The sequence below is a fragment of the Chlorocebus sabaeus genome, chromosome 7 (assembly GCF_047675955.1).
Source record: "Chlorocebus sabaeus isolate Y175 chromosome 7, mChlSab1.0.hap1, whole genome shotgun sequence".
Lineage (NCBI taxonomy): Eukaryota > Metazoa > Chordata > Mammalia > Primates > Cercopithecidae > Chlorocebus > Chlorocebus sabaeus.
In genome coordinates, this window is record NC_132910.1 from 124,849,751 (window position 1) to 124,871,632 (window position 21,882).

Consider the following 21,882-nt stretch of genomic DNA (forward strand, 5'->3'; position numbering starts at 1 on the left):
CCTCCCGCCTCAACCTCCCAAGTAGCTGGGACTGTGGGTGTGCACTACCACAACTAGCTCATTTTTATATTTTTATTTTTTGTAGAGATGGGGATCTCACTATGTTGCCCAGGCTGGTCTTGAACTCCTGGGCTCAAGCAATTCTCCCACCTCAGCCTCCCAAAGGCTTGGGATTACAGACATCAGCCAAGGCACCATCTCAGTTCTCTGTATCTCCACTGCCACCACCCAGTTCTAAGCCTCGGTGACCTTCCATCTGAACAGCCTCAGATGCCTGCTAACTGGACTCCGGGCTTTCCCTCTTGCTCCAGCCTATTACCCTCTCTTCACATAGCAGTCAGGAGTGATTATTTTAAAAAACATACATCACATCACATGACTCCTCTTTTAAAATCTTTCTGTACTGTTTTATTGCCCTTGAAACAGAATTCAGATTCTTTGCTACTACCTGCCAGGCCCTGTCAGATATGGCTTCTGCCTTTTTTTTTTTTTTTTCCCAAACCCATCTCCCTCTATGAATTCCTTCCTTCCTCACATATTTCCTGACCTTTATCATGTTTTAACGTGGCTTTTTTAGGTGCTGGGAATGGAGAAGTGTATGTAACAGTGTCTTCTTTCATGGCGCTTACATTTTGTGGTGCATGGACCAATGTTGTTTCTGCCTCCCGGCCTCGGCCTTTACTACTCTTCTGCTTTGGAAAGCCCTTATCCTCCCAGGGTTGCAAAGAGAGAGTGTGATTAATCAGTAGATCAAGGACTCACTAGCCTGTGACCTCTATAAATGGTCATGTTTATCTCCTCAGAGCATACTTGTGAAGGCTAAATGAATTAAATAATACAAAGTCCTTAGCACAATAAATGTAAGATAAATGTGATCTATAATTTGGATGTTTATTATCATTTTTGTCAAGAAATATTTCTACAACTTTTTCAGAGATTTCTAAGACATGCTTCCTTATGGCATTGACCAAACTGCAAAATGAGCTCCCATGCAGGAATTTTGAGCTACAAAATACATTCCCAAGTATTTCCTCCCAGAGCCAGGGCTCTGCTGTGCAGCATGACACAAATATCCCAAGCTTAGCACCATGGTTTTTATCATGGATGCTGATTAGAACATAATTTAGTGATGTTTTTGATTGGAAACAAATTTTGACCCCGTGCTGCGTTACATTCAAAATGTCTCCATTGCAAAGTGTTTAAACTTTTATTATTGCATTTATCACATTGTATTATAGTCATGGGTAAGGTAACCACACATCCTAAGTTTATGCCTTTTGTCCTGAAGTACCATCTGGTTTAGCATTTTAGCACTCTCAAAAGTGTCCTGGTTTAGACAATAAACTCTATAGTCCCCCAATTATGAGGCAGGTGCCTGGCTGCAGAGGTTGAGGAGCACTGGGGTGGTCCTAAGCTAAGTGTGGGCCTGTTTGAGAAACTGGTGATGCTGGTGACCCAGAGATGTCTGGCTGCTTTGCATACAGAGAAGGGCTTTGAGGAGAAACTTAGGCACAAAGGGCCAAAGGCAGAATCAGTGGAGGAGAGTAAGGAGGGACTCCAAGGCTACATTGAAACTCTGTAAGGAGAGAGCTCCTCTTCTCATTTCTGCTAAGAACACAACACATTCTAAGGAAGTGAGGATGGAAGAGAACAGCTTTGCTTTGGTTCTTTTGAGGCTTGTAGTTGTATTACAAGATAGCAAGGAATCAAGGGCAATGAGACAAAACTCAGAGGATGCCTTGCAATCCTAAACCTCAGTGAAGTATGAAAACAACTAAACCTGGGTTTCTGAGGACTCGAAGAAACATTTGGGGCTGGGTGAGGATTGGGTTTGCATGCATCTTAATCACCAGTGTAAGATTTAATTTGGTTTGGTTTCATGCTAAAGTTTTAGTTTTCAGTACTTCCAATTAAAGGGTCAAATACAGTCTATCAACTAAAGAATATTTAAGTGGAATACTTCATATCCTGGCAGGAGGAAACCTTTCTGAACAGAGTGCACCTTGGTTATTTAGTTTAAAATTTTTTTCTGGAAGATTGTTTAAATTGAGACGGGATGGTGACTTTTTATATACAAGGAATGTTATCAAGGTACTTTCAGATTTTTGGATGCTTCATTTGAGAGCACTTGTCAAAATCAATTTGTTCATACAACACTTATTTAGATCCCACAGCTTGCCATGCACTATGCTAAGTGCTCACGACAATGTCACAATGCATATCAACTCCTCTAGTTTCTTCTACTATGTCTATGCTGAGGACTCTCCCAAAATATTATCTTAGCCTTTATCTCCCATCTTGACAGTATACAACTAATAGTTGAACACTTTCACATAATTGTCTTATACATACTTCAAATTGACCACAATGAACTCATTCTTGACTGCTTACATCCTTCCCGTCATTACCACTTTCCTCCTAATCCAAGAAGACATGTCCTTCACTTACATTCCCTCCATCTAGAATAGTAACTCCTTCTTCAGAGTATTTGGAGTAGTTTTTAACTTCTTCATCTTCATGTCCAACAGCCAGTAGTTCACCAAGATGATTTACTTCAAAAGTTTCTCTCAAATCTTGCTCCTATTACTTCCACTCCCAATGACAGTGCTAAAGTTCAGATTTCCATCATATTTCACTGGCATAATAATTATAGTAGCCTCTTCAATAATTTCCTTAGACTACAGTCTGTTGCATTTTTACTTCGTATTTTAGATTGGCATTAGAGAGATCTTTCTAAAACACAGATCACAAATGATACCTTTCTTCTTGAAAAATATCCAATTGCCTACAAAATAAAAAAGTACTGACTCTCTATTTTAGTTTACTGTCTGTTCAAACTGTAATTTCTAGGCTTTTCTTCCACATCGTTCCCACTTTGCCCTCCAACTCCAGCAGATTATTCACTATTTCATGACCCTTATATGCTTTTGGTTCCATGTCTTTGATCATGTTATTAACTCAGCAGGCAATACACCTACTGAAATAGCATTCAGTCTTTCACAGAGTATTAATTGCTTACTCTTCTTTAAAACACTATTCGTTTTTTCTAAAAAAATCTTTTGGCCGGACGCGGTGGCTCACGCCTGTAATCCCAGCACTTTGGGAGGCCGAGGCGGGCGGATCACAAGGTCAGGAGATCGAGACCACGGTGAAACCCCGTCTCTACTAAAAATACAAAAAGTTAGCCGGGCGTGGTTGCAGGCGCCTGTAGTCCCAGCTACTCGGGAGGCTGAGGCAGGAGAATGGCGTGAACCCGGGAGGTGCAGCGCCCTCCAGCCAGGGGGACAGAGCGAGACTCCGTCTCAAAAAAAAAAAAAAAAAAAAAAAAAAAAAAAAAAAAAAAATTTTAACATTGTTTCTTCTGCTTTTCATCAAGGTTAGTAATAAACAAAAGGTACTTGGGAGTCAGTTTGTCTTGGTACCTATAAATGGTCATGTGATCCTCCAAAAGTCACATAACTCCTCCAGACCTCTGAAAAATTGTGGTGATATATATGAAGTATTATAGAACTGTATGTGATTCATTATGGTTGCCTTCCTCACACTGAAGTCCTTAATAATGAGGGGTAGTTTTCTTCATTTTTGTCTTTTTCACAGCACCTATTAAGTTTCTTTCTTGCACAAAATGAGCCATATTTAAATGCTTATTTAAATAATAAAAATTAAAATGTCATTGTAATATAAAATAATGCTCTTAATTTATCGTTGTATCATAGGTACTTAGGGGTTATGGTAAATTTGAACTTGAATATGTGAGAAATGATAGTTCCCTTAAACAGTGAGAAAAGCACAAAATACATCAGAATGATGTTGGAACAGCAGGCCTTGCCTGTAATGTGATTGGCTACATTAAGGCTTTAATAAATTGATGTAATAATAAGTGGAAGTATTAGAAACATTCTGAGTCAAAGAAATGGGAAACTGATGAAAGAAAGGTCAAAACACCATGCTACTTAGTATAAAATTAAAAGCAATACGGGAGCAATTGTTGGCAGTTTCTAGTAGAAAGTGATTTCAGCTATCAAATTTTAAATGTGCAAAATAATCTCTATTGAGGAGTGCATTTGGCTATCTAAGTCTGCTGCAAAACATAAAGCATTTGATTCAGGTAACTCCCCTTGATCGGACTCCATGCCCGTCAATCAACTTACTGTAGGCTGGTAAACAGAGAGAGAGAAGGTGCTGTAGGTTATCACTGTAATATTTCCTTTAGTTCTGGATTTAAAATCATGTCATGAAAAACACACATGCTTGAGGGGTGCTGACAAAACCAGATTTCTGAGGCTAAGAACCAGACCCAGAACCAATACAAATCCATCATGGTAATAAATGCCACTCTGGAAGAGCTGTTACAAGGCATTGAATTTCACCTAATCCAATATACGCTTGGCCTCATTCAAGTTTTTCACTTCTCTGGCTTATTATTGACAATAGTCATAATCTTTTTTGGATGGCATCCAGGAAAATACTATATATTATAATACCAAGATTAATTAAGGGAAGGAGAGAAATACATATTTTTAAAATTTACGCTGTAAGAACAAAAATCTCCAAAGGGAAAGAAAATGAATAACTATTAACTCCTTTGCAAACACAATTGCCTGAATTGGACTTTGTAATCCTTTTTTAGGGAAAAATATGTATTTCTCTCCTTCCCTTAATTTCACAAACATTGAGAAAATAAAACATATAATTGTTGAGAATTATAGAGATAAAATAAACTATTCAATGGCCGCAAGATTTAAAATGACATAGGCTTTGGAAGAAACTCACTGGAGGGCAATGTGATGGGTGTCACTGTGCTGGTATACACACAGAACTACTTTACTTAGCTCCTTTCTTTGTCCTCTCTAAAAGGGCAGCAGCTTTGATAAACTTTTCTGGGCCGCCCCACTTTTCTCAGACTGCCTACCACAGGAGCACAGGCAGATATTCACTGGAACTCTGGCCCTGGCAAAAGGTAATTTCCCTTTGGGAACATACATTCATGCAGCTCAGAGGAGACAACTACCCTGAAATTGTTGAAAATGAGGGCACTCTTTGTTCATTTTTTGTTTAGATAAAAATTGGCAAACATACATTAAGTTTCTGTAAAAGGAGCCCTTAGATGTCTGTTATATCAAGACCTTTTCTATGAGGTTTTTTTGGAAGAATTTTCTCTAGCTTGAATTCTTTTGGACAGGTTTTGAAATAAAATGATAAACACTGGTATTGGTAATTGCTGCAAATACCAGTAACAATTTGTACAATTGTTATTGTAATTTGGTATTGGTATTGTTTTTGGAATTAGCAATTGGCATTTGGTGTTTAATTGGTATTAACATTTACTTAACTTTCAGTTAAACACAAATGTCAAATACAATAATTTGTACAATACTAAATACAATATCAGTATTGAACCAAAAATATATATTTCATCTGCCACCTAATAACTAGCTATATTCAGTAATTTGAGTTTAGCTAATGTCATCATTTTTAAACCATACATACATAAATAAGGGTGTATTAAGTCATATTGCAACCTTATACCTTAATTTAAAAACTTGATTATAAAATTAGTCATGCTTAAGTTTTTTAAAAGTATTTTCAAAAATGAAAAATGATTTTACTTTTAAAAAAATGCTTCACTTTAATTCTTTAACTTAAAAAAACAGAATGTAAAATTCCTTGTTTGTTTATTTTAATTTTTAAAACAAATTAAGGAGGGGGACATTAGTACAGATTTTGTCTTCAAAGTTTCCTTTAGAAAATGCCAACAACTTAAATATTTAAAAAGTGATTAACTACTTGCAAAGAGACTAAAAACAATATCTTAAGTATGTGGGTCCCCAAACATACATATTTCTGATTTAGACTTTTAAACTGTCAATACCAGAGAGACAACACCATTGATGGGGACCTGGCACTAGTCTTTCCAGTTAATTTTTTCCTTGGAGAATGGTTTTGGGCGACAGAGTGGCGTCCGGCTTCCCAGGTTGTTGCACTGACAAACTGCAGTGGTGGCAAAGTCAAGGAGTCTGACAAAATCTCATTAATCATTTTAAATTAAATCCAACCTTCCTGTCCAACCATGCCAGGAAGAAAGCCTTTAAATTTTTTTTTTAACAAATAAAAATTTCCTCAGTAAAGATTTGGTATCTTTCTCTTGTTGGTCTTTAATTCGATAAGACAAAAATAAAATAAAACAATGTACTTTTTTTAAGCCTGAAAACAAAACATTTGTCCAGATAATGATTTAACAGGTCAACTAAGTGTCTTTTTAAAATAAATTTTGAATAAAAATACATGGAAACATTCTGAAGGGAAACCCTACAAGGTAAATTAGGAACATTGTTTATGTTCTGAATAGTTTGATGAATTTATTCTGTTCTATCTAAAATATATGATCTTTAATAAGATTTTAAAGAGGAAATAGACAAAAAATCCACTATCTATAATATTTTGGTATATTTTATGCCAGTCCTTTCTATTCACAGGTTTTTGCTTTTATATGGTAATTGTAATTTGTGTGTGTATATATATATGTACAATATACACACATGTACAATTTTATACACTTTATAATATCTATAAGTATTTCCCCGTATTATTCATAAATATCACTGCATCATAGTAATACATCATGAGGATGTATTTTGGTCTTCTCAACCAGTACTTAGTGCAGTGTCTGGTACATAGAATGTATTCAAATATTTGTTGGTATTTGTTAGAATTTCAGTGTTTTCATCTCTTTTTTCTTTTAAAAACAATGATGTAATTAAAGTTGTGCATATTGCCTTTTCCCAATTTGGAATTATTTCCTTAAGATGACTTCCTAGAAGAAGACACATTCACTCATGAATACTTGACAAGAAATTGTAGGCAATAGTGTTATTAATAGCAATATTTAGGAAAAAGTTCACTTTTGACACAGGAAAGCAGGTTTTAATTTGAATAAACAAGCTGTTATTTTAAATATTCAAGCCTATGAATAAGCTTACTCTAATTGAGCACAATATTCATAATATTGTCAAAAACTTAGACCAATTAAAAGAAATAACAAGATCAATGACAAACTCAATGTTTTTCTTTCTTTTTTTTTTAAAGGTCACCAACACAGAATCTGCATGAAAAAAAGGAGGCAGGCAATCTTAAAGTAGCAGTAATTCATTCAGATAGTTCAAATTACTTCTGGAGAGGTGAATTTATGTCTAGAATAATACACAGTTGAATCTTAATATTTTTAAAAAGTTAGCTAATATACTTTGATTCCTAAATTGTGAAAGGTCTGGATGTATTTTTTAAAAATGGAAATAGTAAAGCCATCCTTCTATGTGATTATATAGAAACTAAACCAGAGCAAAAATGATTCAACTGGATTTATTGAGAAACTACTCTGGGCTAACATCCATGTCAGGTACTGAGTGAGATACAAGAACAAAATTTCCACCTGCAAGAATGAAGAAAGTTGTCCTGAATGGAAAAAAATCTAACAGTACTTGGAAGGACAAATAACATTCAACAAGTAAATATGAAGAAAGGTTAATAGCTTTCTAGAAGAGAAACACAGTGCAAATGAATGGAAGTATGAAAATACAGATTTTTATGAAAATACAAATTCATCAAGATTAGAGAGTTCTAATTTTAAAAGAATGTATTCAGTAAAAACCCTATTGATGACAAATTTGGAGGGAATTCTAAAAGTTAAGCGTTTTTGTTCTTTCCTCTCTTCTTCCTTTACATTTTCTTTTTCCTTCCTCCTTCCTTCCTCCTTCCTTCCTCTTTCTCCTTCAAATTACAACCTGCATCTTAGAAAACATAATGAGTGACTGTGTATAGGAAGGATTCACCAGCAGCACCCAGTTGCTATGGTATGTTATGGGTTTGAAACAACAGTGCTTACTGGGGAAGAAAAGTATAGAAAGGCCTAAGTTGCAATGGACCATAGCACTTTTGTGAGTTTCAGCAGAGCTCAATTACCATTGGGTAAAGGAGTATTTGTCTACTGAGAGTGTAAAGGCTATTAGCAATACTGTGATTTTCTAGCCTCACAGAACTCAGCCCCAGGTGGAAAAGGCAGACTTAAGAAGGTGAGTGTATGTGGAAAAAAACCACTTCCTTGGTCTGCAGCAATGTAAAGCTCAGCATCCTTCTTGAAACTCTTCTTCCTTAGCTCTTGGAATACCATTAGTCTCTGGTCCTTGTACAGTTTTGATGAATCTTGTTTTTCTGACTCTTCTCTACCCAAAGCTAAAATGCTGTGTTTCCCAAATGTTTTCCACTCGATACTGCCTTGAGAATTTATCTTTTCCTATGCCTCACTTGTATAACATATGTTAAATACTAATATAAGCCAGCCCCAATTTACATATCCAGTTCTCATTTAAAAAGAACAGACATTTCTCAAAAGAAGACATTCATACAGCCAACAGACACATGAAAAAATGCTCATCATCACTGGCCATCAGAGAAATGCAAATCAAAACCACAATGAGATACCATCTCACACCAGTTAGAATGGCAATCATTCAAAAGTCAGGAAACAACAGGTGCTGGAGAGGATGTGGAGAAATAGGAACACTTTTACACTGTTGGTGGGATTGTAAACTAGTTCAACCATTATGGAAAACAGTATGGCGATTCCTCAAGGATCTAGAACTAGATGTACCATATGACCCAGCCATCCCATTACTGGGTATATACCCAAAGGATTATAAATTATGCTGCTATAAAGACACATGCACACGTATGTTTATTGCAGCACTATTCACAATAGCAAAGACTTGGAATCAACCCAAATGTCCATCAGTGACAGATTGGATTAAGAAAATGTGGCACATATACACCATGGAATACTATGCAGCCATAAAAAAGGATGAGTTTGTGTCCTTTGTAGGGACATGGATGCAGCTGGAAACCATCATTCTTAGCAAACTATCACAAGAACAGAAAACCAAACACCGCATGTTCTCACTCATAGGTGGGATCTGAACAACGAGATCACTTGGACTCGGGAAGGGGAACATCACACACCGGGGCCTATCATGGGGAGGGGGGAGGGGGGAGGGGGGAGGGATTGCATTGGGAGTTATACCTGATGTAAATGACGAGTTGATGGGTGCAGCACACCAACATGGCACAAGTATACATATGTAACAAACCTGCAAGTTATGCACATGTACCCTACAACTTAAAGTATAATAATAATAAATTAATTAAAAAAAAAATTCTATTTCCTAGCTGTAGTCAATTAATGTTCTTTTAACACTTACAAGTTACAAAACTTGGGATCATTACCTTTTCCGTTTTACTCCACTGGGTGCTTCTCCTAGTAGCTACCTTTGATAATAGGAAAACCAGACCCTTGTATTAGAAACCTTTCTCAAAAATCACCAAATCCTATCAATTTCTAGGGTTTAAAAAACCCATTCCTCCTTTCTAAGCCATCTGCCATTTCCCTAGTTCAGTTCTCACAGTAAGAACATAACAGGCTGGGAGCAATTGTTGACTCTAAGAAGATCACATTTGATGAAGAAGCTGGATATGTAGAAAATTACAGTATAATTATTATAATAAAGATATGCACAAAGTGCTATGCTTTGCAGAGAAAGAAACAATTAACATGACTGGTATGTCTGATAGACAGTCTTCGAATGCTTTGATAAATTACATTTGACATGGATCTTGGATGATTAGCAGGGGAACTTTAGCTACAGATGGGAAAAAAAGGGTATCAGAGAAAGAAAGAAAGCCTATAAAAGGCAAAGAAAGACCAGACCACAGTTGAGGAATGTGGTTGAACATGAAGCTTTAAAGGTGAGGTGAGGCAAGATTGTGAAAGGTTTTATATTCCATGCCAAGGAGGCTACACTTATTTTGCAGGATAGAGGGAGACACTGAAAGACTTTAAATAGGTAAGTGTGACCAGGAGATTTGTCTTTAAGAACAATAACATTGACACATCTGAAATAAAATGCAATCATTCTCAACTTCAGGTGATTTGTCTCCCCAGTAGGCACTTGGAAAAGTGGGAATATTATTTGCATGTCATAATGACTAGGGTATGCTACTGGCATTTAGTAGGCAAAATCTAGGCACGTTTATGTCATATACTGCATGGAACAGTCTCTCATGAAAGAATATCCTTCCCCCAAAGGCAGTAGGACACCAACTAGGAAACACTGAATTGCTAATTTGGTAAACATTTACTAAATGTTTTCATAGATGGAACATGTTAAAAATTTCTGCTCACCTAGTTTTAAAAATAACCAAGAACAAATCCCTACTCAGTAATCATAGGAAGCAGTAAAAAGACTACTACCCAATTGGAGAGGGTTCCACTTCAAGTGATGGTCAAGAAGTTCTTTCAGACCACCTGCCAACATATGAAATTACAAACCTTGGACAAAATTTTTAAAAATGAACTAGTCGAAAGTAATAGAAAACAACCAAAAGCAGGTTGATCCTACAGAGGAGTGAATACTTAGAAGAAATAGCATTGGGTGAGTTTCCTATTTTTATAGCTCTTAGCCTGAGGGTACTCCTCACTCTGCATCATGTGGAGACTATAGTTGTACTGACTTGAAGAACCCTAGGACAGAGCTTGGGGTAATGGCAGCTGCTGGAAAATGCAGAGAGAAGTCCTGATAAGAAAAGGACCACAGAGAGAGCCCTAAATTCTGTGTATGACTGCCAAAACTGGCTGGTTTCCCAAGCATGCAAGTACAGAAGAGATTTCAACTACAATAGCCAGGTTAAAAAGCTGAACTAAAATTTGAGCTGCCACGAACTCTAGGGGAACCAGAGTTTGCGGCTGGGAGTTTGGCCAAGCTAACTAGCTGCTTTTTTTTTTTTTTTTTTTTTTTTTTTTTTAAAAAAAAAGAAGGTTTTGGAGAAACAAATAAAAATCCAGGGTTTCTGCAACATTTTACTTACCATGTCCCAGCCACAATCTAAATTATTCAACATATGAAGAAACAGGAAAATGTAACCCATTCTTGAAAGAAAATTAGAGAACACTGACAATGAAATGATCCAGAATATTGAAATGAATATTGAATATATTAATTCAATATATTAAAACAAGAATTTTGAAAATTGAACATAGAAATATTCAATACTGAAATATTTAATATTAAAATATTAAATGTTAAAATAGACAAGTGTTTAATATTGAAATAGAATACTGAAATGAGCCATCAAGTATCTTAAAGTAGCTACTATAACTATGCTAAAGGGTGTAAGGAAAAATACACTTGCAATGAATGAAAAGATAATCTAGCACAGAAATATAAATTATAAAAACTAAGTAGAATTTCTAGAACTAAAACACACAATAATTACAATAAAAGTTCATTGAATGGGTTTAAAAGAAAATGAGTACAGAAGAGTCAGTAAGTTGGACTATATAGATCAAGTGAAAAAATCCAATTGAAGAAAAAAGAGAAAAAAAGGGAAGAAAAAACAAGAGCTTCAAAACCTGTGAGACAATATCAAAAGGTCTAGCATATTCGTAAATGCAGTCCCAGGAGGAGAAGAGAAAATGAGGTCGAAAAAAAATATTTGATGAAATAAAGCACTCAGAGGAAAATTACATTTCTTCATAGGGGAAAAACTATGTGAACATTCCTCTTCTCATTGGAAATAATGGAGGTCAGGAAACTGGAACAACATCCTTAAAATGGCAAACGTGGGGTCGGGGGAAGTTAATCTAGAATTATGTATTCAGCAAAAATATTCCTCAGGAAGGAAGACAAAATAAAGACATTTTCAGATTTTAAAATTTGTCATACTTAATTTCCAGCAGATATGAACTATAGATGTTAAAGCTTTTCAGTTTGAAAGGAACGATGCTACAAGGAAACTTGGATTTTTCAGGAAGAAATAAGAGCATCAGAAATGATAATTTAGGTAAATATAAAAAAGCATTTTTAAAAAATTTAAAATATATGTCTGTTCAAAGAAAATTATAACATATTGTGGAGTTTATAACATGTACTATATGTAATACATTTAATAAGATAATGGATGGGGTGATAGGGTAAAGAGGCTTATATGGTTGTAAGTTTTCTATATTTCATGTCATATAGTACAATATTATCTGTAAATAGGCTGTAAAGTTGTGTATTTTGAACAGGGTTGGGTATGCCCAGGTATACATGCATTTGTGGGGACTCATTGACTAGTATACATAAATTTTACCTCAAACTAAAAAGCTGACCCGGCACAGTGGCTCACGCCTGTAATCCCAGCACTTTGGGAGGCTGAGGTGGGTGGAACACGAGGTCAGGAGATTGAGACCGTCCTGGTTAAGCAAGAAATGTGGCCTTGCTATGTTGCCCAGGCTGGTCTGAAACTCCCGGTCCCAAGCAATCTTCCCAGCTTGGCCTCCCAAAGTGCTGGGATTACAGGCGTGTGTCACTGTGCCTGGCCTGGTTAACGGTGAAACCTCATCTCTACTAATAATACAAAAAATTAGCTGGGCGTGGTGTAGTCCTAGCTACTTGGGAGGCTGAGGCAGGAGAATCACTTGAACCTGGGAGGCGGAGATTGCAGTGAGCTAAGATCGCGCCACTGGACTCCAGCCTGGGTGGCAGAGGGAGACTGTCTCAAAAAAAAAAAAAAAAAAGAAAAAAGAAAAAAAAGCTAAAAAAATGATCTCTAGCTAATGATATGCAAGTTTAAGTCTTTAGGAAGGAAGTTATATCTGAAACTTATTTTTAGCTGTATCAAAATGATTGATGGATAGAGGAATGGATAAACATGATTGAGTGAATACAGTAAAATTTTAATTGTAGAATCTAGGTGGTGAATATACAGGCATTCTTTGTAAAATATTTCCACTTTTCTATTTAAAAATTTTAAAATTTATTTTATGTTTAAGTTTTACTGACACAGAGTCTCACTCTGTTGCCTAGGCTGGAGTGCAGTGGCAATCACAGCTCATTGCAACCTCAAACTCCTGGGTTCAGGCCATCCTCCTGCCTCAGCCTTCTGAGTAGCTAGGACTACAGACAGGTGTGTACAACCACGACCGGCTAATTTTTTAATTTGTAGTAGAAATGTGGTCTTGCTATGTCACCCAGGCTGGTCTGAAACTCCTGGGCTCAAGCAATCCTCCCACCTTGGCTTCCTAAAGTGCTGGGATTACAGGCATGAGCCACTGTGCCTGGCCCCACTTTTCTATGTGTTTGGAATTTTCCTAAGAAAATGTTGCAAAAGCAAATATTGCCAATCCACATTTATAATCAGGTCAGGGTAGAAAAATAAAGTGGGAAAAAGAAAAAAAGTTAGGAAATGGAGGATACAAAAAAAGGAAAAGATACAAGCTAAACCAGAAGCAGAGAGAACTGGATGGTAAGAGACAGGTATGAAGAAAAACAAAGATGGAAAAATAGAAGGAGGTAGACAGAGGGAGAGGGCAAAGTGTTAATCACCGGAAACTAGGCACGATAGTAAATAATAGTTATCACCACCCTTTGTCTTTTGAAATGTAATAAAGCAGTTTTGAAGTTAAAAATTAGAATTGTCATGGAATTCAAAATTATGCACACGTAAAATGATTTGGATATTTGCTTCAGAATCTTAGAAATCATTTACCATCAGTCTAAAAGTCCCTTAGACATTCAAAATTTGATTATCGTATGTCTTGTCCTTGAAAAATCTGTAGTACAACATTCTCATTGTAATACTGACAACCACTTTTGACTAAGGGTCAGATCTGGAAGGAAGCCAGGATTCAATATCTCTAGTAAGGAGTTTCTAACTCCCTCAACTCCCTCCTCTAAACTAGTAGCTCAACCCATCATATACTATTTCATTCCTAAGGTTATGCGTTTTACTTGGAGGTCACTTTTAACTCACCATATAAATACACTGTTCTCTATCATTCTAATGCTGCATATTTTAACTATTTACTTCATACAGTTGCTCTCCACTAAGCAGATTTTTTTCTTCTCGGTACCCAGTTATGTATTATCTGTGAGAGCAGGGTCCATGTCTAGCACCTCACACAGTGTTAACACATGTAAAGCCCTGGATAGATACTCACTGAACCAATGAGGAAAGAGTGTTTACTGTTCTTCACAATATCTCTTCAATGGACTCTGAACAGGGATCATCAAGATTAGAAAAATAGTAAAGTTTGCATAATCACACCACATATAAACAAGCAAACATTTACCAGAGTTCTAATAATATTTTACTTTATTCCTATGAATATAAATCATAAATTTTGATATTTTAAAAAATCCTAAATGGTTTAAAGGACTGAGACTTGATTAACCCAGTTTTTAAAATAAAAAATCAAATTATAAATTTATATTATAAAAATAACTGCCAGTTTTGCATAGTAATATAGTAACAAATTAACACTCTTCAAAGTTTAAAGGAAAAGGAAGCTGGTATTGGTTTCTATCTGAAGTCAGATCTAACTTTTAAGAAGACAAAGTTTCAGATCAGAATCAAATAAATTTCAGAACTCAGTTTGAGAGAAAAGGAAAAACTTTAGTTAAAATCTTTACAATAAAATAATTATGACTATAAATCTCTTTAGTTAAATATGTACACATTACATGGTATTTGTATAAAGAATGGAAATGGATAAAGTTTTTCAGGCAAATCTAATGCACAAATACACCATCTTTTAGAGTATAATGTCAGTTTATCATTCTTTAACAGCTGTGTTAGACAATGGCTCTGCTTTGTGCAAAACATGATAAAAAAAATTAGGAAAAATTCTGTAAAATTATTTAGTTCCCCAAGGAAATTACTAAAATAGAAAATGGCAAAAGAAAAAAAGGTTGCACACTGAAGCTTGATTGTATACTCAGGCTACAATGACCAGCACTGATGTAACCCCCATATCTGCTAAGTCCTTGGGTAGCTTTAGTCTGAAGTAAAAACTTGAAGTCCTAGCAACTGTGCTTTCATGCAGCCACATGGCCAATAAGGTAGATATTGTCATAAAGATGCCCTACAAAATCTTCACTAATATTTTGAGCAGCGCGACGGGTATTTCGAATAAATTCTCTTTTTGACATTTTATTCTTCACATGAGGGCTAGTGAGGTCAATGGAAAGTAGAATCAAAGAGTAGCACAGTACATAGACAGCATCTGGAAGGAAAAAGAAACAGTTCAAATTATTAGTTGGTTTACAAAATATGATTCCAAGGACATAATGTAAGGCAAAAATGTTGATAATTTCAAGAGATCAAGATTAGCTCATAAATACAGAGTGACCAGTCCATCCCAATTTGTCTAGGCTCTTCCCAGTTTTGCATTGAAAGTCGTGTCATCCTGGGAAACTCAGTCCTGAGCAAACCAGGATGGTTATCATCCTATCTTAATACTAATTAAGCATGTATTTCCTTCATTTCAAAATAACTTTAGAACAGTTTAGGAGTGTACAGTAAAAATTCATTCTAGATTTAAAAAATTTAGCACTGCCTTTATTTTGTCTTTGCTTTCAAATGTGATATTTCTATTCAAACATCCATAAAATACATTTGTACTGTCAGTATTTAGCTCCTCTTTCTAAAAAAAATTTATATAGAATGCTTTTACAAAAACCCAATTTAATTGGAAAGCATCTTTAATGACAAGAAAATGTATTAATCTGGTACTAATAAATAAAATGTAAATAATTCAAAAGATTATTAATATTCTCATTTAAGATACATGTTATAAAGGCCTGTGGAATTTACATATTAATTTTTAAAGTAAATCTTTAGGGAAAAGACTGCTACACCTGAGCACCATGCAACAAGATTTTATATATGCTTAGGGTAATATTTGATGTTTAATATTAAAATAGTAACAAATGTCATGATAGTTCTACTACTATGGAGATGATATTTTGGAATCCTGCAGTCTTAAGAAAGCCAAGTTGAACATTATGTCATGTAAAGCATGCTCAACAAATTTCACATGGCAGGAACAGTTTTGTAATATCTGTTTAATAAGATAAGCACAATAAAATTTTTGATATGAAAAGATAAGCTATACCAATTGAAAAAATATGTAGGAGATTCAGGCTATATCATATGCACACAAACATACACATATAGATAGAAGTACACACAAACAATGAAAACCAGTTGTATTAAAAACAAATTTTAGTGAAAAATGGTGCTACCTATATAATATGCAGATTATTAAAAGCTTTAAAAATAATTTCTCGAGTTTTCAATTAGACTAGTAGAAATACCTAACACCCAAACAAGAATAATTTCTTAAAGAACTTATGTAGCTAAGTCTAACTTTCTTCTTAAAACAGTATGCGTGTGTGTGAATATATATGTACATGTATGTATATGTGTGTGTACAGTTGTGTGCATATATATACACACATATATACACACACATATACTGTTTTAATGGAAAGTGGAATCGAAGAGTATCACAGTAGATAGCATCTGGAAGGAAAAAGACTGCTTATCTTGCATCCATATTTTATGTATATGCATTCTATGTAATATGTGTATATGTATTCTAAAAAATTATATGTATATATACATATATACACATACACATACATGCATGATAGCTATGTGTATGCATATATGTATAAACATATATACAAATGCATATATTATATTTACAAATTTAAATATGTACAAATGTCTATATATACATATGTACAAACATATATTACAAATTTATATATACAAATATCTGTATATACATACATAGACATAGAGACATATGTAACAAATGTATATATACAAATGCCTATATGTCTATATATGTCTATATGTCTATATGCATGTCCAATAGACATTTGTATATATATAAATTTGTAATATATATTTATATATAAATTTTTATGTAATATATAAAAAATATAAATGACTATGTATACATAGCTATGTGTATTTATATACACACAAACACACACACACCATAGCTATGACAAACTGTTTTTCCTAAGCTGACATAAATGATGAAGTAGTCACTCCCACAAACAGTAAAACAAGTATTTGTAATTACTGAGAATATTTTTCCCCACAGTGAGACAAATGTCTCGTATGTCTCTGTTTCTACCTAAAAGTGGGCATGGGGTGATGTACTATTAATATATATATTCTTACCAGGACTAAGGCCAAGTTCTCGCATTAAATCAGGGTTACAAGCACAGAATCTATGTGAGAACTTTGTTATAAGAGTTTCAAGATACTCTCCACGCTCTTCAGGGGCATGGATATGACGAAAAAATTCTCTCAGTGCATTTGGCAAGAACTGATTTCTAAAATTATGCAATGTTACAAGGTCATCCAAGACATCTCTCCTATAGAAAGAAAAAAAGGCACAGCTTTAACTTTTCTTCATTAAAAAAATGGAAAGAAAAAAATAACAAATTTCCATTTTTTGGATAAAAATACCTTATTATTGATTACTAGATCAGCTAGTCCTACAGAAGTAAGCATAATTCCCAATATTTAAAAAATCTAGGTATGATTATTTAAGAAGTTAACTTTGAAATCTCTCATGAGTGGTTTATAACAGAATCAAACAAGGTAAAACCTAGTATTTTTACCTCTATAATGAAAAAAAAGGAGTTCTCTAGTATTAAAACGAACAACTTATTTTTAAGTGTCTTCTTGGCTAAATCCAAATAGCAATAGATTTATTTATTTTTCAAATTATGAAAGTAATGAAAGTCTCCACCTACACCAATTCACATCTTCAGAGGTAAAAACTATTTACACAGACTTTTAAGAATGCCTACATACGCTATATATTGTTTTAGAATTTTTTTTGCTTTTTTCACATAGTATATTGTGGACAGCTTTGTATATCTTTATACCTAGATCCACCTAATTTATTTTTAGTGGCTTCACAGTATCCTATCTAATGGATGCAACAATCCTATTGATATACATTTAGCTTATTTGCTATAATATAAATATTTGTGTGTGTATACGTAATTTTAAAAAAAATCACTAGCATTCCAATATAGAGTGAAACTTTGTTACAACGGCCTTCAATTCTTATTGAACTCAGTCATGATTATATGATCATAGTCTTCAACTTCTACCAATTGCATATAACAGGAATAGGCGAACTACAGCAACTGGGCCAAATCTGGCCTGCTGCCTGCTTTTGTAAATACAGCTTATTAGAACACATTCACACTAGTTTATGTATTCTCTCTATCTGCTTTCACCACAGAATGGCAGAGTTTTAAGTAGCTGTGACAAAGATCGTACGACCCACAAAACCTAAAATATTTACAAAAAGATCTGGTTCTTCACCAAAAAAAAAAAAAAAAAAAAAAAAAAAAGAAGAAGAAGAAGAAGAAGAAGAAACAAGAAAGAAAGAAGAAAGAGAAAAGAAAGAAAAAAACCCCTGCCTATCCCTAGGTACTTGGCACTTAAAGATTAAAAAAACACTTAATGATGTCATTTTTACATGTTTCAATGACCAGTATGCTGGACTGTGAACTTCTTGATGACAGGGATTATATCTTAATCATCCATGTACTACTACTCTAGCAAGGTTTCTGGAATATTATGAACATTTACAGATTGTTCTTTAAAAATATTGAGATATACAAAATTTTGAGAATTACAATGAAGGTAAACATATTTTGAAGCCATACATTAGATTCGTATGAGAGCTCTAATTCTAAAAATGGTGGTTCAGTTATGTGACATCAAAACGTTGTCCCAAAATTTAAGTTCATTAATAACCAAAAGTAAAGTGTACAAATGAATAACTATCAAATCAGAACAGCATACTAACCATCATCTCTGTGTAAAACACTGCTAAATGTTACATTTTCATAATTTTCTTACTTGAACATGACATTTCTATATAGTGTCTAAATGCAAATATATATACCTTATATCCCTAGGATTTGGGGTTTATGACTATAATCTGTCTTTGTACTAGCTTTTTTATATGGATAATTTCGTAATTCAGAATTTTTACCAATATAAACACTTAGATTATGGCTACTTTTAAAAAATCAGGGTTGCAGATTCCTGAAAAATATTTTGTTTTGGTTTGCTACTACAAAGACGTTGGGCTTCCATTTTGTGTGGACTTTTACTTTTAAAATGGTAACTTCCTCATCAACAAGTTAAAGCTCACAAAAGAAATGATGTATGAGATATAGGAATCTTTTCCCTGTCTTTACTCAATTTTGCAACCAGATGATTATTACGCAGTATTAAAGTAAAACTTAACTCATCAAAAACATTACTCAACTCATTTTGCATGAAAAGTTAATTTTTGTCTTTACCTTTCATCAAGATAGATTCTCAGTTTTTTCCAATTTAGTGTTCTTGTACAGAAGATAAACTTTGCTATTTCCTTTGGCGAATCATCTAGGATACCCTTGGACATAAAGTAGTTCACTCCCTAAAGCAGAAAGACAAGTCTACATAAATAAAATTGTTCTTTATTTATATATTTTAACAATTAAGCAATAGCAGAACAGTAGCTATAAATTGTTTCCAGTATTAATAGACTTTTTGTAGCTTTATCATGCAAAATACAAGCTAGAACTTGGACTGAAACTATTGTTTGTGGTTGATAGTTTACATGCAATGAAAAGCAGGAAATTCAAAGTTAAGACTGTTAAAGAAATCTTATTTAATTTTCTGGCTCATGTCAGGTAAAACTAACTATACAGAAATATGGCCTAATTTGGGGAAGGGGGCTGCAGATGAAACCACAATACAGACATTAAAACAAGCCTTGTAACAAATACTTCCGATGTCTAATAGAACACATGATTTCTTAAAGTTCACATATATATTGTAGTAGTGTGCCTTTCAAGGAAATAGTTTTTTGATAAAAAAAATACTCCAAATGAAAGACTAGTGATTTTATTCTGGAAGAAAAATATTAAATTATTTAACTTAAAGGAGGCCCAACTCCAGGCCAATTTATAGGTTGTACTACTTTGGCTTTAAACATTGCTACATTCTACAAGAACCTAGTTACAATACACACTGAGGGAAAACATATTAAGACAAAACAATTCAAAGTTTTTCATAGAATTTATCTTTGAATTTCCTTTTCTCTGCATGCAAAGTTTTCCAGAGAAGCATTACCCATAAGTTTTTACCTACTTTAGATTTAAACCACCAACAACAAAACACCACCACCAACAAAAAAATCAAATGCTGAAAACAGTATTCTCTCACATATACAGAGGTCACATTCAAATAAATGTCTTAGCTGGATTTGAATGTGCAGTTATTGAAATAAAAGGCAGGTGGGTTTATTTCAACTTGCAGTTATCCAGATACATGCATTCCCATGAATACTTATGTCTGGATACTAGCACACTATGTGCCGCTAATTGGTAGAGAAAATGACGTATTATATACACACAACATAATGTTTTCACACATAAATTCCTTTGGCATTTCTTCACTTTACAAACACTTACATAGTACTCAGAAATATTACACACATTAAGAATTTTAAAAGTTGGAAGAATATCTATAAAAACCTTTTCAAGATAAAAACTTTCTCATAAAACTTTTACGGCAATTTTTTTTTTTTAAGTAATTAGGTACCACGAGGTAATGCTTTTGAAAGGTTATAATTATCTGTAAGTTGTAATTCAAAGATAAGGCTTTTTATATAAAACTAACTTTATGAGCCATCAACATAATAGCCTACTAGCAATTTGATCAAATTTTCATGTGAATTTTAATAATACAAAAGCAATGCTAAGGCACTGATTTTAAAAATGTACATGAAGAAAAGCACAATGTGATAACGTGAAAACTTTCTTGTCAACTCTGTTGTAACCTGTATTTCAGACTAAATCCTGAATACAAGGACTAGAAAATGTAATATGATAAGATGGAAAGCCAAAATACTTCTTTGGAATGAGGCTTTCATCAACTGTCCGAGGGGGCAGCAACTAGAAAACCATTAATGCTTGTTCTATCCTTTCCTTCATTAGTTTGAATAATCGAGAGTTGACTGTATACTCAATCTGCTTAGCAAAAGTCAGGTTTAATTGCTTCCAAAATTCCTCAGTGTAGAAGGGTAACAATATTTTAGAATTATTTCCAGTATTTAACTTTAATTGAAATGATTAAAAACAATGTCAATTAAGTATTATTTAATAGATTCTTTATTCATACCTAAATCAGTATCTGAGATGTAGAACTAATGCTAAGCTACTTTTTAAAAATTGTGCAAAATAAACAAACCTAATAATACTATACATTAATGATATCTAATTCTCTAGTTATGTAATCTATGCCACTTTAATATCATTTGGTGATACTTAGTTATAAATGAACATTGGTATTTGCCTTATGTAAACATCATAAAAATACACTGTTAGCCATATTCTGTTTTATAAAAAACACATTTTGAGAATTTTACATCTAATCTAACCTGAGTTCTCCCAAATTAATCAAATACATAGGAGCAGGCATGAGCACAAAGAATTGTTAAATTCAATCCTGGAAACTGGGAACACAGTTTGAAATAAGCCAACTCTATTGGTTTTATGAGGAAAAGAGACATCAGCTTCAAGCTTGGGATTCCTTTGGAGAGGAAGGTTACTTTAGAAGGGCTACCAAAGTGAATGGTAAAGGAATAACAAATACAAAAAAGACATAAGACCAGATTATAACTGTCTCTAATAAGCAAGTTGGAAGTCATCCAAATTCTCATCTTCTTATATTTTAGGTTGGTGTGAAAGTGATTGCAGTTTTTGCCATTAAAAGTAATGTCAAAAAACCGCAATCACTTTCACACCAACCTACAATTAAATACAAAAAAATACCACAGCATGAGGTCTGCTGAATAACTATACATTTGTTTAGTAAGTGGTATAAGTATTTTTAAAAGTAAAATTTTAGAAGAATGGTAGAGAAACTCCTAGACCACATAGCATATCAGTGATTAGTCAGGACTAGAAC

General features: G+C 34.0%; 1 protein-coding gene across 3 annotated transcripts in view; it reads right to left on the reverse strand.

Annotated features, from left to right (window-relative positions):
• Nucleotides 1–14,463: 14,463 nt before the first annotated feature.
• FBXO8 (F-box protein 8) overlaps nt 14,464–21,882 on the reverse strand; it is a 54,782-nt gene continuing 47,363 nt past the window's right edge. For all 3 annotated transcript variants that reach the window (XM_008000287.3, XM_008000286.3, XM_037993866.2), the window contains 3 exons: nt 19,227–19,345; nt 17,071–17,267; nt 14,464–15,094 (listed from right to left, as the gene is read on the reverse strand). In XM_008000287.3, coding sequence (XP_007998478.1) covers nt 14,907–15,094; nt 17,071–17,267; nt 19,227–19,345 — 504 coding nt within the window. In that variant the 3' untranslated portion in view covers nt 14,464–14,906. The remainder of the gene's footprint in view (nt 15,095–17,070; nt 17,268–19,226; nt 19,346–21,882) is intronic.